Here is a 21,737-nt window from a genome sequence, read left to right on the forward strand (position 1 = left end):
CAGTGCCTGTGACATTCGTTTGCTTAGCCAACATCCAACTTGATTTAATTGTTTCAGTGCCATTGCTGGAGCCAGCTGCAGTAAAAACAAACCTGCTGAAACTCTTTTCGCAGCATTTGAAGGTATGAAATGTGTGTGATCCTTGGGAAAACCTTCCCTGGCATCCATCTGGGGGATGGGATCAGGCAGATACATCAGAGCTGTTTGTTTCAGGCTGGGCTGGAGCATCCTGGGGTAGGGAAGCACTCGGGGCTGGGATGATCTGGAAAGTCCTGGGATGATCTGGAAGGTCCTGGGATGATCTGGAAGGTCCTGGGATGATCTCGAAAATCCTGAGATGATCTGGAAGATCCTGGGATGATCTGGAAGATCCTGAGATTATCTGGAAGGCCCTGGGGTGATCTGGAAGATCCTGGGGTGATCTGGAAGGTCCTGGGATTATCTGAAAAGTCCTGAGATGATCTGGAAGGTGCTGAAATGATCTGGAAGGTCGTGAGATAATCTGGAAGGTCCTGGGATGATCTGGAAAGCCCTGAGATGATCTGGAAGATCCTGAGATGATCTGGAAGGTCCTGGGATGATCTGGAAGGTCCTGGGATGATCCAGAAGATCCTGAGATGATCTGGAAGGTCCTGGGGTGATCTGGAAGATCCTGGGATGATCTGGAAGGTCCTGGGATGATCCAGAAGATCCTGAGATGATCTGGAAGGTCCTGGGGTGATCTGGAAGATCCTGGGATGATCTGGAAGGTCCTGAGATGATCTGGAAGGTCGTGAGATGATCTGGAAAGTCCTGGGATGATCTGGAAGGTCCTGGGATGATCTGGAAGGTTCCTTCCCACCCAAACCATTCCCTGATGTGCCAGAGGAGCAGTGGGAGCAGGGTGGACACCTCTCCTACGCGGAGGGGACATCACCCCGCGTGCTGCATCCATGAACAGCAGCAATTCCTCCCCTTTCCCACCTCCCGGGCTCCAATGTGGGGCAAGGAGGGCTAAAACGGGCAGGGGGGTGGGAGTGCTGTGGGAGCAGATTACAAAAGGAGCTATTTTTCCCTTCAGCTTCTCAGCTCGCCCCCTGCTTAGGTCCTGGCAGCTTCAGAGCTCAGCAGGCATCAGGGGAGATTGGGGAGGGCTTGGCACACTCGGGAGTGGCACTGCTTGTGGCTTCCCTGGTGCTGCCAGGTGCCACCAGCCATGGGGACAGTGCTGGCCCCAGGTTTTCTATGCTCGAGGATCCTCTGCTGGTCTTGGATGGCCTCAAGCTCTTCCCTGCTTGGATTTCACTTCAAACCCCTCCTGTTTAGGTGTGGATCCTTCTGGATTATTTTTTTTCCTTGCTGATGGTCAGCTCCAGGCTGGAGCCAGCGGGAAATTCCTCATGGGCAGCAGTTCCGGTCCTGGGGCATGTCCTGGGTGCAGGATGGGGCTGAGGCCACCTGGGAGTGCTCTGGGGACAGCCCTGCGCTGTGGAGGGACATTTGTCCTTACAGGTGGCAGGAGAGGGGACAATGCTCAGTCACCATGGCAACGGCAGTGCAGGGATGCTGGGGACACAGCCGTGTCCTGGCAGAGGTGCTGGGGAGCTGCCGGAGGTCTCCTGTCCTGCTCCCGGGCTGAATTCCAACATTTCAGGCAGTGTGGGCTGCCTGGGAGGGGCTCTGCTCGACCAGGATGCCCCGAGCAGGATTTGCAAACAGGAATATTCCTGAAATTCAACAGCAATTTCAGTTTTTTAAATCCCAGGAAGAGAAACAGGAGCTCTGGAGGCCTCAGGAGCCACCTGCTGCTCACATTTTGCTTCTCCATGGATCCAAGTTTCCAAAGGCTCCCAGAGCCTGGGATATGCAAATGGCTCTTGATATGTGCTGATTGTGATAAACGGGAACCAAAGCAGGTGGGTGATCCTTTAGGAATCATAAATCCCCTCTGTGGTTGGTGCCCTTGAGGAGATCTGGCCTTGGAATTCTGCACCACTCTTTCCTCAGCACGTTCACTCCAGGAGCAGGGCAGGAGCTGGGGGAAAAATGGGTTTGCAAATGGAAGAAATGGGTTTGCAAATGGAAGAAATGGGTTTACAAACCTGTGCTGCTCAGCAGAGCTCAGAGAGCCCCCTTGGAAACAAGGAGGCAGAGCCTGTGTCATTCCCAGCTTTCCAGGGTGCTGGGTTCGTTTTCCTGCATGCTGCTGGATAAAATGGATGCTGTGAAATCCCTCTAAACTAAAAGCTCCCCTCTCCCCCTGTCAGCAGGGAGCAGCCCCTGTCTGTGGGACTCTGTGGTTATCAGGTGCCTCCAGCACTCTCCAAAAACTCAGAGCTGGGAAATATTTCCCTTTCTAAGGCTGGGTTTAATTCCTTTGGAGCTGGAATGTTGAATTCCCCCAGCTGGGCTTTGCTTTGCACGGGAAGAGGCTGAACTGGAACAGCAGCTGGGTGTGAACCTCCCTGGGCACTGGGAGGGGGCAGTGCCAGGCTCCCTGTCCCTTCCCTAAAGGAATGCCACTGGCAGCTCCCTCCTGGTGTTTGGCAGCTGAATTTGGAAATAAACCCAGCAGGCTGGGGAGGAAACCCCAGGATCCAAAGCAAGCAAGAGGAATCTCATTTTCTCCTGGAATTTTGAGCAGCAAACAATGATTTCCCTGTGCCTTTGCTGGGTAGATCCATAATTCCTGAGAGACAGGGGAGCAGTGCTCCAAACACGAGCTGCTGGCTGCTGGAAAACTGGGATAATGGCCCAGATAAACCAGGAGAGAGGAGCCTCCATCCCTGCTCTGGGAGCCGGGGCAGTGCAGGGCTGAGGTCTGGCAAGGCAGGAAGGGGCAAAGCTGGGAAGGGAAGGAGAAGCAATTCCATGTTGTGCTCTCTTGGTGGGAAATCTGTTGGGATGCAGGAGCTGGAGTTTTGGCTGGGATTTGGGCAAGGCAGTGCTGCTGAAGAGGAATCAAAAGGAATTGGTGTTTCTTTCCAGCATATTTTGGGTTTCTCCCTATTCCCATGGCACAGGAATTCAAATGTTTTCCTGTTGGGAAGGAAAATTCCCTTTCCTTCACCTCTCACAGTCATTTCACGAGTTGGAGATAAACCAAGTGACTCCAGGAGGCTGCTGGGGGTGGGAGGGGGCTCAGACCTCCCAGGGAATGGCTCCAGCTCCTGCCTCCAGCAGCCTGTGGCAATTCTAATCTCCATGGAAAAGCAGCCCAAGCCTTCCCAGCTCAGCTGGCATTTTTCTGGTATCCCAGTGATGTTCAAATCAATTCTCTGCCTAATTAGCTTGTAAATATTACTCCAAGGAAGGTTTTTTCCCCCTTCTTTTTAGGCATGTGAGGCTGTGGAAGGAGAAATGCATCAGGAAAAGCATCTGCTTCTCTCTCTTCCACTTCCAGCACAACCTGAAATGGGAGAAAGACACAGCTCTGGAGTTGCCTTTTCTTGTGGGGAGGGCAGAGAGACTCTTGGGGGGGTTGAGATTGAGATTTTTCTGCAGGATTGGAGCACAAAAGTGTTGGGAATCAGGGGCAGAGGGAGGGAATGGATCCCTTGTGGCAGCAGGGAGGCTGTGGGTGCACAGGGCAGGAGTGGGAGATGCATCAGCCTTGGGAAGAGTGTCTGAGGGTCACATTCCAGCAGGAATTAGGGAGGTGTCCCAGCATCAGCTGAGTTCCCTGTGCCTGGCATTCCTGGAGAATGGATCAGGATGCAGAGCCAGAGCAGTTTCTGGGAAAGGCACCCAAATAAGGGCAGCTTTGATAGCAACATTTTTTTTTTTGGCCAAGTGTTTGTGGAAAATCCATCAGGAATTTGCCTTTCACTGTGATTTTTTTATTGCACCTTTGGGGTCTGAGCGAGCTGTGCCCTCTCTCCAGGACCTGCCTGGGTGGGATAAGATCCAGGGAAAGCTGGAAACTTGGCAGACTCCAGGGGCAGAAAGTGAACCTGGTGTTGCTTTTTAAAGGCTGAGGGTAAACACATCCCAGGAACTGCCAGTCCATGGAAAACTGAGATAAGGGAGTCTCTGGGTGCCTCTCCTGGTTCCCCATATTTATTTGATAACTGGTGAATGCAGCAGGCACTGGAGGATAAAAATAAATGAGGGAGCTGCTCCATGGGATCTGGGACAGGCTGGATTGGGAATGCTCTCGGTGCAAGCTCAGGAATCCACACTCCTGGTTTTTGACATGGATTTGCAGCAGGATCTTATCCCAGGTCAGTGTGGGTGTGCCCCACCACGCTGCTCTTACTGGTGTTACTGGTCCAGCTCTTACTGGTGTTACTGGTCCAGCATTCCTTTTGGGATCCCAGTCCTGGGATTGCTGCGATCCCTCTTTCCCTGGCATCCTTTGGAGCAGCTCATGGAGCCCACCCAGCCTCAGCACCATCCTGGCACTGGTTTGTACTGGAAGCACTGGGAGGGGGTGGCTGTGGCCACCTGGGACGGGGTAAGGGCTGATCCCTGAACTGGATAGACCTGGGGGATTCGTTTTCCCTGTGGGAGTGATCGGGGTGTTGGGGACACCCAGGAATCCTTGGATCTGCCAGGATGAGCTCTGGATCCTGCACCCACACCCTTGATTCCCACCCAACAGAGATGCCTGGGCAGGGCCAGAAGCTTTTTTCCCCATTTTTTATCAATTTCTTTCCCTCTTTCCATCCTGGAGCAGCGCTGGGCTCCGTTTGGCCGCAGGATCCCGCGCTTTTCATTGGCAAGGGATGTAAATTTTCCCAAAGGAAGGGGAAGGGAAGGGGAATGCGCTGCTGCCATAAATCCCAGGAATGCCAGGAGCCATGCCAAGAGCTCTCCCATGGCAAATCCACTGCCAGGGCTGTTCCCAGTCTGAGCCCAGGGGTCCTGAAGGAGGAGCTGCACTTTGGATGTGCCCATGTCTAATGAAGGAAGAGCCTCCAGGCTTCCATTAATTAACAAATTAGCTCATCAAGAGGCTCCTTAATTTGTCGAATATAAAGCTGCCCTATTAATTAAACAAGAGGACAGATTCTAATTTTCCAGAGCACACATTTAATTGATAAATGACTCGTTTAAATCCTTCATGGTGGAATTTTCCAGGAGCAACGATGGGAGACGAGCACGTGGGGTCCTCCGAGCAAGGAGGGATTCGGGATCTCCAGTATCCCATCACCTCTCTCTTAATTGACCCATCCACTAATTGGGGCTGCTTACATCCAGCCTCTCATTCCTCTTCCCCTAAATCCCATTAGCTCCCTGTTTTCCACAGGGGAATTGTTTTTGCAGGAGCTCCTCACCAGCGGTGCCGGGGATTTGCTGGGTTGGGAAGATGCCAGGGTGAGGGTGAGGGATACCCCTCATTCCAGGTGAGATATCCAGGGAAATGCTTTAGTTTTAATTAGTTTTTAGTTTTAATTCCCTTGGGAATTATGGCTCCTTGAAGGCAGCTTCTGCTGGTCTTGGAAAGACCAGAATTCCAGGGCCAAAATGAATTCCTGCACTTGAAGGCTGGGGATAAATGAGAGGTCCCCTGACATTCCAATGATCTCCACACACAATTAATTCCTTGGACATCCTCTCCCCGGCCCAGATGTGCCAGGGAAGCCACACCCAGCCAGGGTAACCCCAATTCCCTTTTCCTGACCTGTTTTTCCCCCAAAATTCTAAAGGGTGAATTCTGTGAAGTCCTGCCTGAATTTTCAATTTATCCCTATTGATTTATAAGGCATTCCCTAGGTCTGAATCCTTCTGGGAGCAGCTGGGTGTGAGCTCCATTCTCCATCAGCCAGGAGCAGTGCTGGGGACTTTCTGCACCCACTCCAGGCCATGGAGACTTTCATGCTGGGGACTTTCTGCACCCACTCTGCGCTGTTTAGGGAATAAAAATCGGGAATTCATTGGAGCTAGTGGATCTGGCTTCCATCAACAGCACCCTCTGGATAGATCCCTACATTTCTGGATCTATTTAAATAATTCTGAGATAACAGCTGGGGTTTGGGACTGTGCTCCTGTGTGGGGAAGGGTTGTATCCAGCTCTGGATATTGGGATCAGTGACCCAGATCCATCCAAGGGAGGTGCTGAGGGGAACCCCAGTGAGGGCACAGGTACCCCCACATCTCCCTGGCACCACTGAGTGCTCCCTCATTTCAGAAATAATCCCAGCCTGGCAAAGGCTCTGCAATAAAACATATTTTGCTGTTATTTTTACAAATTCCAGGGCAATTGGAGCCCAGGGAACCTGCACCAAGGCCACCCCCAGCCAAAAAAACCCCGAAAAAGGCATGGATTGCTCAGAGCTGGCAGGAATGCTGAGCCTTCCCACAAGGAGCTGCTTCCCAGCCCAGAGCTGGGCAGTCCCTGGGCCCATCCCAGTGATGGGGAGCAGGATGGGGCCATTGGCAAAGCCAGCTTCAAAAATACTTGTCCCTGCAGAGCTCTGCTCCATGGAATGGTGAATTCCCAGATGTTGATTGCAAGGAAAACTGTGTTTATTAATTTACAAAATCATAAATAAAGCAGGTTTCCTTATGGAAGTTTGGGAATTTGAAGGAATCTATTGTTATTAAGACAAATCCAGCTGGTGCCTTAAAGAATTGGGAGTTTCCTGAGGGGTTTTATCAGCCAGATCCCACTGATTTTTTTTTTTTTTTTTTTTTTTTTTTTTTGCTGGGAGATTTCAGGAATACTCCCCTCTATCCATGTTTGGTGTCTTCACTCAGCACACCAGCAGCAGGAAAAGCACATCCAGAGGATTTTAGGATGATGCTGAAGGAGTTCAGGGTGAAGGATGAGCCTGAATTCAGCTCCAGCAGTTCCCAGCACAAGGAATTGAAACCTGTCAGCATCCCCCATTTTCCAGTGGGATGTGCAGCATCCAGCCCTGGAACCCTGTAGGCATTTCAATGGAATTTCTCAATTTTTAATGGAATTTCTTATTCCAAGGCCAGGTTGGATGGGGCTTGGAGCAGCCTGGTCTGTGGAAGGTGTCCCTGTCCATGGCAGGTAATGGAATGGGATGAGTTTAAGGTTTTCCCAAACCAAACCACTCCAGGATTTGATGCCACCTCTGCTCATAAATCCCTGGGCAGGTGACATCCTGTCTGTCACCTGCTGAGGGGCTCCAGGGCAACAGCCAAGTGTCCATGCCTGGCAATTCCTCATCCCTGCTCCAGGAGCTGCCAGTGGCCTTCGACAGCTCCTGCAGGAACTGGAAATCGTGGATGAATCTCCTGATGGGGCACTTCCATCACTCCTGGGGAGCAGGACGGGGATGGGAGCAGGTGGGTGATGCCACAGATGGGGGAATCCATGGAACAGGGCCCAGCTGTGCCCTGGGAGTGTTCCCATCGATCCTCCTCTTCCAAGGGTGGGGTTTGGGAGCCGAGAACCGGGAATTGTCCCCTGGCCCGTGGGTGTGCATCGCTCAGATCCAGCCCCTGGCACAGCTCCGGGGGAAGCACGTGGAAAAATGGGGGGGATGATGCAAGACTGGAGGCAAAGAGAGGCTCTGTGAGGGTGTTTGGGGGCTGAACCAGGTGGAGATCCCTGACCTGCCCATCCCAGGGCGGGGATGCATCAGGATATGGTGCCCGGCCACCCTGTGCCAGCCCCGCTGTGTTTCTGGGGCTATTTATAAACTCGAGTTGCACAAGGTTGGCTCTGGGTTTGTTTTTTTGGGGTTTTTTTTGTTTTTTTTTTTTTTTTCCGTGGCTGTATCAAATCAGCGAGAAAAAGGGAACGGGAGCCGTCTCCTGAACATCCTGTCTGTGGCTTCTTTATTTGTGCAGGGAGTTTGCTCTGGGATCGGGAGGCAGTGACGGGATCCGGAGCGCGGGACCGCAGCGGGTGTGGAGCCAGGGATGAGCTCCCTGTGGGAAAGGCAGGGCAGAGTTATCCCTGGGCATAAACCCAGCTCTAAAACCCGAAATTTAGAGCCGGGATGTGCAGTGGGAGCACATCCCAGCATATCCCTCCTGTCTCGTCCTCGTAGCTGAGCCCAGCTCCTTTCCCAGCCATTCCCATTTATCCCCACGGCTCTGCCCGGGGCGAGGGAAAGTGCTGCTGGATGCCTGAGAAAGCTCCCCCGGAGAGCGAAAACTTCCAGACTTCCTCCAATTTCTTCCCCATTGACTGCCACATCTGTTTCGGGATGAGTCAGGCGGGTTCTCAGCGCCTTTGTGGGAGGGAAGAAGGGCGAGAACCGGAGGGGTCGGACCCGCCGGGCTCCGGCCGCGCATCCCGACCCTATCCGCGCATCCCGCTCCCATCCGCGCATCCCGCTCCCATCCGCGCATCCCGACCCTATCCGCGCATCCCGCTCCCATCCGCGCATCCCGGCCCTATCCGCGCATCCCGCTCCCATCCGCGCATCCCGGCCCTATCCGCGCATCCCGGCCCCATCCGCGCATCCCGGCCCTATCCGCGCATCCCAACTCCACTCGCGCATCCCAACCCCACCCGCGCATCCCGACCCCACCCGCGCCTCCCGGCTCGGCAGGGAGCTGCTCCAGGGCGTTTAATCAGCCCAAATCAATTTAGAGCTGTAATTGCTTTGCTCGGTGTGGGTGGCACTCGGCGCTTGCCAAGGACACGACAACTGCCAGAGGCTGCGCCGGCTGCGGCGCCTGGAACTGCCGCTCCCGACGGCTGCTCCTGCCCGGATCCTGCTCCAGCGCCAGCCCTGGGAACAGGGAATTGTCCTTCCGCAGGCGCTGCTGCCGGCAGGGCTTTGCTGATGCCGAGTGCCCCGGAGGGAACCCCCAACCCACAAACGCTGGGGATGGGAAATCACATCCCGAGTCAGCGTGTTCCTTCCAGCTTGCTAAACACAGGGATCAGTGTGAGACCAGGATCCTGCATCCTGCCTGGACGCGGGGAAGTGGCAGGTGCCTGGGCAAGGAGGCAGTGCCAAGGGGTGGTTCTGTGGGGCTGCAGAGCTCGGCCTTGCTGGGAGCACTGGGATTGTGCCGGGGCCTGGCTCCGGACCCCTCGGAGCTGCCGGGATTTCAGTCATTGCTCGATGTCCTGGGGTCAGCCCTTGGCAAGGCCACGTGCAGGAGCATCCATGGCCGAGCATTCCCAGCCCCAGCAGGCCCTGGGGTGGTTTTGGGAAGCCCAAAGATCCCCCCCAGGTCCCAGCTGGTGCCACCAGCAGCGGCCTGGGCTGAGCATCTCTTGGTGGCACCGTTGGACTCTGGACACACAAATGGAAATCCCATCAGTTTGTGGTTTTCTCCCTTTCAAGGTTTTCTCCCTTGCTGGCTGGATTCAGGATGTTTTTTGCTCTGTCTTTACAGCTGAGGATAATTAATTTGCCTTAATTAGTATCCTGTGGTAGACAAACTTCCTTTCTGCTGGGGACAAGGTGGGAATGGCTGGTGACAAACTCGGGGCAGTGTTGCCTGCGCTGGGGTGTCCCAGTGGGGCAAATCCTGCTCCTTTTCCAGGCTGGAGGAGGGTGAGGGGGCATCACTGCCAAATGTTCTTGTGTTTCCTTGGGCTGCCTTTGCTCCCAACCCCTGCACTGGCTCTTATCCCGCTGGGATGGGTGCTGGGACTGGGATGGATGCTGGGATGGATGCTGGGGCTGGGATGGATGCTGGGATGGATGCTGGGGCTGGGATGGATGCTGGGACTGGGGTGGATGCTGGGGCTGGGATGGATGCTGGGATGGATGCCTGAGGCTTGGGAGCGTGGGAGCTGAGTGGGGAGGGAAGGAATTTTCCCGGTGCCACATCAAGCCCGGGGTTATCCAAACCTCCTGCTCTGTGTGGGTGGGGGCTGCAGTGCTCAGTGCTCCCAGTCCGGGGGGCTGCCCCAAAAACCTCTTGTTTGTCCCCCTGAACCCCATCCCTGCATTCAGCCTTTCCCATCCCTCCTACCCGGGGGACCCTGGAGCCTCTCCCAGCCCCTCTGTGGCCCCCAAAGGAGTTTTCTTGCAGGTGTTACAGGGGCTGGGGTGGCAGAGCTGCCACCACAGAGCCTCTGCGGGCTGGGGTGGCTGCCTGGAAGCAGCTGCGGCATCCTGGTGGTAATGAAATCCATCGGGAAAAGCAGCCCCTGAGCAGCAGGAGCGGCGTTTGGGAGCCAGATTTGCCTGAAGGGAAGTGACTCAACGTCTTGGAAGGAGTTGGGGGCGGCGGGGGGAGCAGAGGACAGCGGTTGACCCAGGGTGGGGACAGCACAGCGAGGGGAGCTGGCAGCCACCTGCCTCCCCTCGGGCTCCCGGCTGGAGCAGCATCCCCGCGGAGCGCTCTGCGCTCCGTTATCCCTCCGTGGGACGGTGCGCTCCGGCCCGGGGGGCGGCACAGGAAAGGAGGCCCCTCGGGAAGCGGCTTTGTTGCTTCCTCACGCTGGGTTGTGATCCAGGCCAGCGTTCCCAGCTCCCGGCGTCACACCCTCTCCCAGCTGTTGCTCGCCGAGCATCGCGCTGCCAAGAAAACCTTGGTGATGGATGCAACTCCCTCCCCGCTCCCTTAAAGCCGGCGGGGAGCGGCACCGTGCCTGTGTCTGTCCCGGCACGCCGGGATCCGCCTGGGAATGGGATCCTGCTGGCACCCAGGGCACCCCGAGCTCGTCGTGCCCAGCACGGAGGAGTGGGACAGCGTTGGCACCGCACGAGGTATCGGGAAAGGTCGCTTGGTGGGGACACTGTGGGAGCAGAAGGGACAGGATGTGCTGGCAGAGCGATGGGGCACATCCAGCCTGTGCCACTCCCCAGCCGGGTCCGTGTTTCTCGCGGTTTTTACAATTTTGGGCTGCATTTCCCGCTGTCCTGGGGCACCTCCTCTGCGCCTGGGGACCCGCCGCAGGTGCCACAAGTGTGGAATATCCCGGAGCTGCCACCCCACCCCGGGGTCCTGGGAGAGAGGGAGCCGGTCACGAGTCCCCCGGCCTGGTTCCACAGGGGGATTGGCACATCCCTGCCCCTTTCACACTTCAGGGCTTTCTGGGGCTTCTCCTTTCCCCGGAGCAGCCCCACGAACCGGCACATCAGCATTTTTTCATCCCTGATTCAGCTCAGGGATGTTGCAACACAGAGTTGTGCAAAGCTGGCAGTGCCTCCCATTCCTCTTTTTCGGCTCTCACGGGAGCTGCTCCGCGTGGGATGGGGTCAATGTCCCCACCGAGCTCCCTCCCACCTGCCACCACTCCCTGCTGGCATCACCCCCTGTCCCCTGGTGACACTCGGGTGGTGCTTTTCCAGCTTGGAGGGATTTCTCCCCTGGAAAACTCATGGATCTTGATGTTGGATAGCAGGTGGGGGCTCTGGTGGAAGGTGATGCTCTTTCCCAGCACGGTGCCGATTTTGCTCCAGGTGTTTTTCATCTCCCTCTGGATGAGCTATCCTGGCTCGGGGCAGGGATTTGTGTCCAGGGATTTGTGTCCAGGGATTTGTGTCCATCCAGGCTCAGCTTGTTCAGGATCACTGGCTGCCACTGGCAATTTCCAGCTCCTGGCGTGCACAGGATGGTTTGGGACAGCTCTTGGCTGGTGACTCTCCCTTTGGGGATACAAACCAGGCCAGGCTGATTTCCTCACAGGGAATGCGCTGTGGGATGAACAGCTGGGAATAGACAGGACCTGATGAGCAGCTTCTCTTTTTCCCTGCACCCCAGGAATGGCTTCGGGTTCCCCCTCTCCTGTGTGTGTGAGGACAGGAGCCTCCCAGGAGCAGGGCATGGATTTGGGGTGCCTGGGGAGCAGGGATGAGGGGCAGCCAGGGTGGAGGAGCCCGAGGGGACCCTTTGGCTGTGCTCACAGCGAGGGATTCCCAAACCCTTCCCAAAGGTTCCCAGGAGATTCCCAAGGCACTGTGGGCAGCAGAGGAGCCGTGGTGGACGGGGCACGTCACTGCTGCCACATCCCCTTCTGTGTCCGGCTAAACTCCGCAAATTCAACATCCTCCCCCAGAGCTTCCCCCTTCCCCTTGCAGCCCTGCTGAGGCCAGCAGCTGGTTTATTCCACGGGCTGCATTTATTTTCCTCATCCTCCCATCCCATGTGCTTCTCCTCGGGATGAGAAAGCTCGGCAATATCCGTGTCAGCTCCAGCTGGATGCCAAAGCCACGAGCCCAGGGTGGTTCCCATGCCAGCCCTAACGGGGCTGTAGGAGAAGCAGAGATGTCTAATGCAGCCTCTAAATGCTGAAAATTCCTTGGGGATTCATCCAGCTCAGGTAAACACCTCTGGGTTTATATATATTTGTTAATTTGTGCTTTGTTACAGGGGTTTGGAAGGAAAGGTTTGCTGGAGATTTGCAACCAGCTGAGGTTTTTTGCTGCCCTGTTGTTATACAGTGGGTTTGGGATCTCTGAGATCCCCACTGCCCTTCACCCCAAACCCCCTAATTTTCCCCTAAAATCCCAACCTCTTTAGGAGCTGGGCTTTGCAGCCTGCGGGGTGGGAAAACAGCGCAGAAGGGAGAGGAGCTGGCAGTGAATTTGGGGGGGTTGGTGTCCTGACAGTGTGGCAGTGTCCCCTGGCTGGGGACAGGGAGAACAGGGTGGCTTTTCTTCGCCGTGCTGATCAGCATTCAGCTGGGGACACAGAGCACAGCTGGGAGGATGCTCCCATGGATCCGGGGTGACTTCCTCGCTCGGGGGGGGGGCCGAGTCTGCTGTCCCCAGCCATGCCACATCCCCTGCGGGGTCACGTCCCTCCTGCAGCCCTATTTCTGGTTTCTTGGGTTTCTTTCCCGTTGTACGCCCCAAATCCAGAGCGATGTCCTCAAGGCTTTTGTCCCCTGACCAAGCCCAAGCCGTGGCTGGGGACAGCATCACTGCACTGCTGGGATGTAGCAGGGAGGATGCTCTGAAAAAAGGAGGGTTGGTTTTTTTTTCCTTTTTATTGCCTGAGAAGTGCCAGGAGAAAACCTTGGATTATTAGAAGAGAGTAGAGGAGATGAAAGAACTTTCATTATCTTTGAAGCCAAGTCGTTTTGAGCAGCTCAGAAGTACAAACTGCCCTTTTTCAAGGAAATCTTTGCCTGTGTAGGTGCAAACGCCCAAAATTTTCCCCTTTAATCCTCCAACCTTCCCAAGAATAGAATGGATGGAGCAAAAGGCCAGGATTTTACAAACGGGGTGGCTCTTTCAGCTCTTGGTGCCAGGGAAGGCCAGGTTCCTCTGCTGGAGTTTCACCCTGGGAGGGGCCTTTCCTGACCCAAATTTTGAGGTTAAACCCCTTTTTCTGGCAGGATTGGGGTGCTTTCCCCATGGGGGTGACCCCGCACTGTGGCCAGGAGGATCTGTGGGATCCATCCCATCCTATCCCGCTCAGCCCGGCTGGCTCTGCCCAGATAAACACTGACTCATGTTTTTCTGTCCCACCCTGGGCACAGCAGCTTTTTTAAGGCTGCCTTTTCCAGCTATTCCCCTTTTTCCTGTGCCGTTCACATGGGCATGGTGCAGCCTCAGGGATGCAGGGACAGGCGGGGGATGCCAGAGGCTGCCGGGTAGGGGGGTCCCAGATCCGGGATGGAGAGCTGGGATGTGTCTGAGTGGATGCAGGTAGGGATTAAGCTTCCCACTGCCCTCTGTGCCTCAGTTTCCCCCATAGCTGTGCCTCCTCCCTTTGCCCTGGGGGGCTCCAGGTGCTGGGGGAGGTTTGGGAGGATTTCCAGCCCGGATCCTCGCTGGCAGGAGCTCAGCCTGCTGCTCCCATGGCATCCCACATCCCTGTGCCCTTCCCACCCCGCTGGAGAGGGACAGAGGGGTCAGGGGTGGACTCACAGCCAGGAGCAGCTTTTGGGCAGGCTGGAGCTCGGGGTTTGGAGGTCTGAACTCCCTCTGGATGGGCTGGTGGTCGATTTACACCGAGGAATGGGGCTGCATCCCGGGTGTCCCAGTGGGGAGTGGGGTGCTGAGCAGCCTCATCCCTGTGACGTCTGTTGCTATTCCCATCACCTGCCAAAATAAAGGGGAATTGGAGCTGGGTAGCCAGAGCTGCTTTGCCATTTGGTGCCTTGCTCCCTGAGATTCCTGGGAGCTGGATCCCTGCAGGGATGTCCCTCCTGTGTAACCCCGGGCTGGAAACACGTGGGTGCCAGCGGGATTGATGGGGTGGCCTCGGGTGCCAGCTTGGGATGGGGTTTGCATCCGCCTTCCCTGGGCTATGGGATGCCATGGAATTCTCGGGGATGCTGGGATCCAGCCCGCAGGGTGGGGCTCAGCCAGAGCTGTGATCCCCCACGGAACTGGGACCAGCGCCTGCCACATGTCCCCAGGGACATCCCTGCCCTGCGGGGACATCCAGGACCGCGGCAGGGCTCGGTGGGGCGTGGTGCCAGCAGCTCCAGAGGCACGTGGAGATCCCGTTTTACCCCGAGCCCTTCCCAAAGCTGAGCTCCAAACATCTGCCGGCAATTCCCCTCTCCCGGGAAGCTGTGCCGGAGCTGCCCGCGCCTCCCACGCCCGCAGGAAGCGGGTTGGGGTTTGGGGGGCGCTGGGAGCTCGGGAACCTCGATGGGAAGAGGAGAGGGAAGCGCTCCAAGGAAGGAAAGGCGGAGCAGCTGCGGGGAGGAGGCGGCAGCAGGGCGGGCACGCACCCGGCTGTTCCCGGGGGATTTTTGTCCTGTCCGGGGTGTCCCGTGCCAGGGACAAACATTTTCTAGGGGGGACAAGCACCGAGCCGAGGGCTCCCCCGGTTTCCCTGCAGAGCCAGCCCCGGCAGGTCCCAGCCCGGATTCATTTCACGATGTGGATCAAAGCGTGATGCACTTTGACAGCTCAGGCAGGATCTGATGCACTCAAAAAGCTGCTCTGCTGGTTTGATTTAATTTGATTTAATTTGATTTGATTTGATTTGATTAAGTTCTATCAGTTCTCCTCAACCTGTCCCAGTAAAAGCCGGGCCGGCGGGCGCTGAGGCGGTGCTGGCAGCCTGCCCATCCCTATAAACTCCTGGAGCAGGGCTCTGGCACCGCCCTGCCCGCCGGGATCCGCCGCCAGAGCCCCGAGCATCCCCTGCCCTCCCGTGTCCCCGGGACGCGGATCCCGCCGCGTTTCCCTGCTCACATCCGTCCCCCGCCCGCCTGCCTTGGCCAGGGCAGAGTTTTTTCGCCCAGAAAAAGCTGGATTTGAACATTTTCTGCTGTTCTCTCGGTTTCCTGTTGCCTTCCCAAGAACAACATCCCTGACCTCATCCTCCCCCGGTATGTGCCGGGATGCTGCCGGTGCTCGAGCCGCCCGTCGGGAATCCCACCCGGCCTTCCCTGGGTACCAAGACAAACACAGCTGCGGGAATGACGGAGAAAAGGCTATTTTGGGTAAATCCTCTGCTCGTTTTTGTTGAGGTAGGAGGACAAAGATGAATAGATTGAAGGGAGAACAGTGGTTTTGGCTTGAGCAGGGAATTTTCAGCCCGGAGTGGAGCAATGAAACACTCTTAGTATTATGTGGCTTTTATTTATTTTTTTTTCTCCTCCCAGACTTCAGAGTTTTTTTTTTGCTGTGAGAAATGAGGAGGTTTCATGCAGCTGCCCCTGATATTCTCCATTTTTGGGAGCATTTTGGAGAGGCAGGTGGGAGTTTGCTGGATGATTTTCCAGCAGGTCAGGGCTCCTGGTGCCCATCCTGCCCGCCTGGAATGTTCATGGTGGGATTGGCCTGCTGCTCCTGTGGAGTTTGGGATTGCTCCTCATGAGCCCTGGAAACAAACCCATCCTTTGCCAAATCCCACAGAGAAGCAGAGTCCTGATGTTCCCATTGCTCTCTGCCATCCTCACCCCAGCTGGGAACAGAGACCAATCCCTGCCCAATCCGGCAGAGCAAAATTAACAGAGAATTCAGACAAATGACCCAATAAAATGAGCTTTGGAATGAGCTGAAAGTCATCAGGCCCAGCAATTAAAAATAATAATAAGGGGAGGATTTACATTAAAAACATGGGAGTGGGCACAGTGGGAAGAGGAGTGGGAATTTCTCCCATCCCTCTGGAGCAGGGGCTGAATGTGGGGGAAGAGTGAGGGGTGGGGGTGTCTCACTTGCCCCATGGATGGGGCAAGGTGCAAAAGGTGGCTGTGGAGCAAGTCCAGGGAGCTTTGGGGTTCTCTGGGTGATGGGAGGTGGGGATGGGACGGGACGGGATGGGATGGGATGGGATGGGATGGGATGGGATGGGATGGGATATGATGCAATGGGGTGTGGTGCGATGGGAGGCAATGAAGTGGGATGGGATATGAGGCAATGGGGTGGGGTGGGATGGGCATGGGGTTCTGGGCTCCCCCACCTTTCTGGAGCTCTGCCTTTGGGAAGGGGATGACCTGAAATCCCTGTTCCATAAAGCAACCCTCATTAATCAACATTAACACCGCTGGGAGAGTCAGTTCTGCTGATTCTGTCCCTTCCACCGGATCATCGACTTTAATTCATCGCTTTGGCCATCGAGGTTTTCCTGGGACAAGGTCTCTCCCCAGCTCCAGCTCATTCCCAACCTTTACACTCAACCCCCATTTGTTCTGGCCGCTTATCGTCCCCGGAGCTCGGCCAGGGGGAGGTGACAGGGTGGGGTTTCACCCCTGGCTGGGGACTCTGCAGCAGCAATGGCAGGAAGGAACAGCAGGAAAAGCCCAGGGAGAAACAATAGCTTCCAACACAAACACCATGGGAATTTCAGAGCAGGGCTGGCGGGAGGGCGACGCTCGGGGACCTTTGGGGTGAAACTCCTCGGGAACAGGGAGGGTCCTTGGGTGTCCCCACGTCCCTCCTGTGAGGACACGTCGGGGTGGGAGGCTCTGTGCTTCTCGGCCAGCCTTTGGGGGACTTTGGTTTTAACCCCCTGACCCAGGGAGGAGGTTTTCTATCCTGGATTCGCACAGGGCAGAGATTGAACCCCCTCAATCCAGGCCCTGGAGCCTGGAGTCTGACAATGGCAGGCGATGCTGTTGGTTTACCACAATTAATATATTCAAACATACAGGGCATCAGTTGAATCAGGAAAACAACCCTGTGAGAATGCAGGATATAAAACAGGTCATGCAGACAATGTGCACCTCATTTATACCTTGAATTAATTATTATTTAATCATTAGTAACCTGTGGTTGATTGATTGGTCCTTTGCGTGCACCTGAGGATGCTGCTCGTGTTGGGCACTTGGTCAGAGAGCACAGGATGGGATTTCTGTCCTGGGTGACCCCAAAAGCTGCTGGGATCACGGCAGGATCCCACCCTCCTCAGACTGGAGGCGAGGAGGGTCCCCAGGCCAGCACAGTCCCCCGAGGGAGGCTGCACGGGGTTAATTGTTGCCACACCCCGATAGGGTTTCCTCCCTTAACCCCACATCCGGGGGTGAGTGGCCTTTCTTTGATCCTGGCTTTAATGTTACAGCTCATGCCTTAGGCCGGTGTGGAGGGAGCTGCCGTTGTGCCCTGGGACACTGAAGTGTCACCTGTCCCCCATCCCGACAGAGACGAGAGAGGTGAGAGGGTGCCTGGTGTCAGTGGTGTGTGGGGAGATTCCCTTTGGGTTTTCAGGACAAAAAAATTCCAATTCAGAACAAAATAAAAAAGAGAGAGGAGCCATAATATGTTGCAGATTGGAAAGCCAGAGCTGTTGACGAGCTGTTAATGAGCATTATCCCGGTTTTCCCCCTGGAAGTAGGCGGGTGATCAACGTTTTCTGCAGGATGAGGCTGCAGCCACATCCTGGTGGAGCTGAGGGACTGAATCACGTCCTGATGTCTCATGGATGGGGGTGGAAATCAGGGAGGAGCTGTGGGAGCATCTTGTTCGGGACCTGTGGGGTTCTCACGGGATCCCCCATTCCTGCGTGTTTGTCCCTTCGCTCCCTGTCCCCAGTTCCCACACGTGCTGGGGGCTGCTGTCCCTCCCGCTCTCCTCACTGCGATTAACACCAAGTGTTTGCTCAGCAGGGGAAAATCCCCGGCTGCAGATCCCAGCTCCCCGGGATCACCCGGATCAGCTGCCGTTCCCACGGACGATGGCGCTTCCCAACCAGTCCGATTACCTGGACGGCCTCAACAATAACTACAGCGACTACCCCGACTACACCTACGAGGACTCCAGCAGCGCGTGGGCAGACCCGGCCCGCGACCCCAAGGACATCACCAGGATCCTGTCCGTCATCATCTACAGCGTGTCCTGCGTGCTGGGCATCCTGGGCAACGGCCTCGTTATCGCCATCATCACCCTGAAGATGAAGAAGTCGGTCAACGCGGTCTGGTTTCTCAACCTGGCCGTGGCCGACTTCCTCTTCAACATCTTCCTGCCCATCAACATCGCCTACACGGCCATGAGCTACCACTGGATCTTCGGCACGGTCATGTGCAAGCTCAACTCCTTCCTCCTCATCCTCAACATGTACACCAGCGTCCTGCTGCTCACCACCATCAGCTTCGACCGCTACGTGTCCGTGGTGTTCCCGGTGTGGTCGCAGAACCACCGCTCCACCAACCTGGCCTACGGCGTGTGCGTGATCATCTGGACCGTGGGCATCGTCATGAGCTGCCCCTCGCTCGTCTTCCGGGACACGGCGCAGACCCGCAACTCCGTGATTTGTTTCAGCAACTTTTCCCTCTCCAGGAATAGATCCTACGAAGGGCTGGCTCTGATGAGGCACCGCACCGTGAACATCACCAGGTTCCTGGCCGGGTACATCCTCCCCATCACCATCATCACCTTCTGCTACGTCGCCATCGTCTTCAACCTGCGCCGGAACCGCCTGGCCAAGTCCAAGAAGCCCTTCAAGATCATTGTCACCATCATCGTCACCTTCTTCCTCTGCTGGAGTCCCTACCACCTGCTGAACCTGCTGGAGACGGTGCCCGACACCGTGCCCTGGTCTGTGTTTGAGATCTTCATCCCGCTCACCACGGCTCTGGCAGCCTCCAACAGCTGCATGAACCCCGTCCTCTACGTCTTCATGGGCCAGGACTTCAAGAAGTTCAAGGTGACCCTCCTTTCCAGGCTGGTGAACGCCCTCAGCGAGGAGACAGGACACTCCAGCATCGTGCACAGGAGCTTCTCCAAGATCTCCTCCATGACTGAGAAAGAGACAACAGTTGTCTAAACTCAGCCTGCAGGAGGGACAGGATTCCCTGGAGCTGTGGCCAGCCCTGGGGTGGGTCAAGCGTTGTCCAGCACTGTCCTACAGCCCATTTTTGACTGGTGTTGCTGCCTGGGGGCTGTCAGGGGATGGAGACCCCCACGGCATGGAGAAGACACAACCACCCTTGATCTTGTATGGGATTCCAAAAATCCTTGTGCCAATCTGAGAACACATTTTTGGGCATTCCCACCCAAACTGTGCATTGCCTGACCTGGGAAGGGTTTTCCTGGTGGAGGCACCGTGGCGGGGTGGAGGATATCAGGAAGGCATCTCCTGTGCCATGGCCAAATTGGTGACATTCCTTTGTCCCATGTCTGTGCGTGGCTCCTCATGGTAAATTCCTGAGGTATTTTGCTACCAGAACAAGGTGTTTGTGACTTTTTTTGGGAGGTGTCCTTAGAAGGGGTTGGATTATCCCACCTGAAAGAACTGGGAAGTCTCAAATGTCTTCTAAGTGATCCAGACCCAGGGCCACCTTCCAGTGTGGGGACTGGGCTCACACACAGGGTCACCAGCATGGAAAACTGGGACAAGAAAGAGGGAAAGGTCAATTTGAAAAGTCTTTTTAAACCTCCTTTTGATGGGCACATTCCACACGGTACATCCTGCAGGAAAGGTGGGCGTTTGGGACCAGGAACAGGCCTGTGAGCTGGGAATGAGCTTCTGGGGAGGACCTGCTGTCCCCTCACGTACGTCTTGGGACCCTCTGGGAATCTCCTGGGAGCCTCTGCTGCCACGCATCGATCTCTGCAGCGAAGGATGGGCTGAGCCACCACCTCGATTCAATTTCACGCTCAGTTAATTTGGGAGCTCCTTCTCCATTAGGGCTCCTTCACCACAGCCCTGGTGTCACCCTCATTTATGTGTCACTCCTAGGACAGCGAGGAATCCCTGGAGCTGGCTTTGGGCAGCCCCCAGTGGCCCTGGGGACATTTCAGGAGGTCCCTTGGGGGGCTTTGTGCAAGTTTTGGCAGTTGAGAATCTGCTCCCGGGTGCCCACAGAAGCTGATATATTTATTTATAGCTTTCCTTGGAAATCAGAACCTGGAAAATAAAATGGAGAGCCATCTCCCAGGAAAAGGCAGGGAGCTGTTTCCAGGCAGCAGATCGTGCCAGCCCCAGGTGCAGGTGAAGGCCTGGTAACTGAGCCGCGGGAGCGTGACGGATCAGAGCGGGTGCTGCAGGAGCGGGATTTTGGGATTTCAGGATTTCAGGGCTATTTCAGATGGATTATCTGGTGTCCTCTCTGCCCTGTCGCTGCCTCGCTGCTCCACCTCGATCTGCATCACCCCCTTGGTGTGATGGGACACTCAGCGCCTGCATTGTCTCCGTGTCTCCTGGGGTTGGGATGCACCCACTTCCCTAGGGAGCACTGCCACCCATCCCTGCCCCACACCACGTCCCATGGCCAAGCCCAGGGCTACTCCCAGCCCTGATCCACAGAGATTTTTCCCCCAAAACCCATGGATCCATACCCATTGAAGATGAGGTGGCTGAGGAGGCAGCAGGGCCTCTCTGGTGGTGGGAGGAGGCTCCTCTTGCTCGTTTTCCCCAATATTTAATTAATATTGCTGGAAGGTTGCCAGGATCCCATTAGGAGTGGGATAGGACAGATGGGATGGACGGGACAGATGGACACACAGGGACACACAGAACTTGCAGAGGATCTGTTTAGGGAGCAGTGGGAATGGGAGCCCCAGCAGCCTCTGGGGCTTTTTGGGCTCAGGGTTTGGAGAAGGCCTGGATGTGGGAGCAGTGGGATGAAGCCTCAAGGACTGGATGCCATCCCACGACCCCTCAGGTTGGTGCTGGGATGTTCATCATGGATTCAGGATGCTCCTTGCTTGTTCTGGTGTCTGGTTTTTCCAAGCCCATCTGTTCTTACTCCAAACAGCTTTCCAGAAGAAAAAAAAAAGAAAAAAAAAAAGGAAAAAAAAAGCAGCAGTGCCTTGGTACTTACCCTGGGATTGAATTTCCCAGATATTTGGGTGCATCTTTGTAGCTGTTAGCTTATTTAATAAAACCTGTTTTCCAGATGAATACCTCGAAGTGTGGAGTGGGAAGGATCCCAGGGTTTTTCACTGAGCTGTCCCTTCCCTGTGTGCATTCCTGACCCCTGGTGTTGAATTTGGAATTGTGGAAAGAGCTCAGGAGCAGAAGGATGGGGCTCGAGTGACTGAGGTGGGGTCTGCGCCTCTTGGATGGGCTTTGGGAGATCTCCCATGGATGATCCAAGTGCTCCACCCCAACATCCATCCAGACACCAGTGCTGCTGCTCTGTGCCCTCCTGCTCCTGATTCTCCTCATCCTGCCAGGGATTGGGATGAGGATGGGGAAGGGAAAGGAAAAACCCACCGAGTTTTTCCTGCTGGACCCTGTTAGCTTTTGAATTAAGCTCCCCAAGGAGTATCAGTGATTTCTGTTCCCGTGTCACCCACTGAGACAGGCAGCAAACAGCTCACCCAGGCAGCAAACAGCTCACCCAGGCAGCATTTAAAAAGCACATTTTTATATCTCTATAAAATAGAAGCAGGGAAAAAAAAAAACATTCCTCAGAAAACTTCAGCCTCCTCAGCCAGGTTTTTCTTCCCTTTTTGGCAGAGTGGCAGAGAAATGCAGCTCAATACTGCCCCAATTCCTCTGATATCCCCGAAATACTGCAGGAGCTGCAGCTCTGGGATCTCCCAGGGTGCTGAGGATGGATCCTG

At 55.6% G+C, this 21,737-nt stretch overlaps 1 protein-coding gene across 8 annotated transcripts; it reads left to right on the forward strand.

Moving 5' to 3' along the window:
- The first annotated feature begins 3,962 nt into the window (after positions 1-3,962).
- Positions 3,963-21,069, forward strand: CMKLR1 (chemerin chemokine-like receptor 1). 8 transcript variants are annotated; one of them, XM_038152744.1, is made up of 5 exons: positions 4,021-4,202; positions 9,904-10,583; positions 11,898-12,139; positions 15,087-15,256; positions 17,290-21,069. In XM_038152744.1, exon 5 carries the CDS (start codon positions 17,650-17,652, stop codon positions 18,988-18,990), a length of 1,341 nt encoding a protein of 446 aa, XP_038008672.1. In that variant the 5' UTR covers positions 4,021-4,202; positions 9,904-10,583; positions 11,898-12,139; positions 15,087-15,256; positions 17,290-17,649; the 3' UTR covers positions 18,991-21,069. The 8 variants fall into 8 exon arrangements, 7 of the variants coding, with proteins under 7 accessions (XP_038008672.1, XP_038008668.1, XP_038008673.1 ...); XM_038152740.1 differs by having other exon boundaries at positions 15,087-15,229; XM_038152745.1 differs by lacking the exon at positions 15,087-15,256.
- Positions 21,070-21,737: the final 668 nt, after the last annotated feature.

The sequence above is a fragment of the Motacilla alba genome, chromosome 15, assembly GCF_015832195.1.
Source record: "Motacilla alba alba isolate MOTALB_02 chromosome 15, Motacilla_alba_V1.0_pri, whole genome shotgun sequence".
In the NCBI taxonomy this organism is placed as follows: domain Eukaryota; kingdom Metazoa; phylum Chordata; class Aves; order Passeriformes; family Motacillidae; genus Motacilla; species Motacilla alba.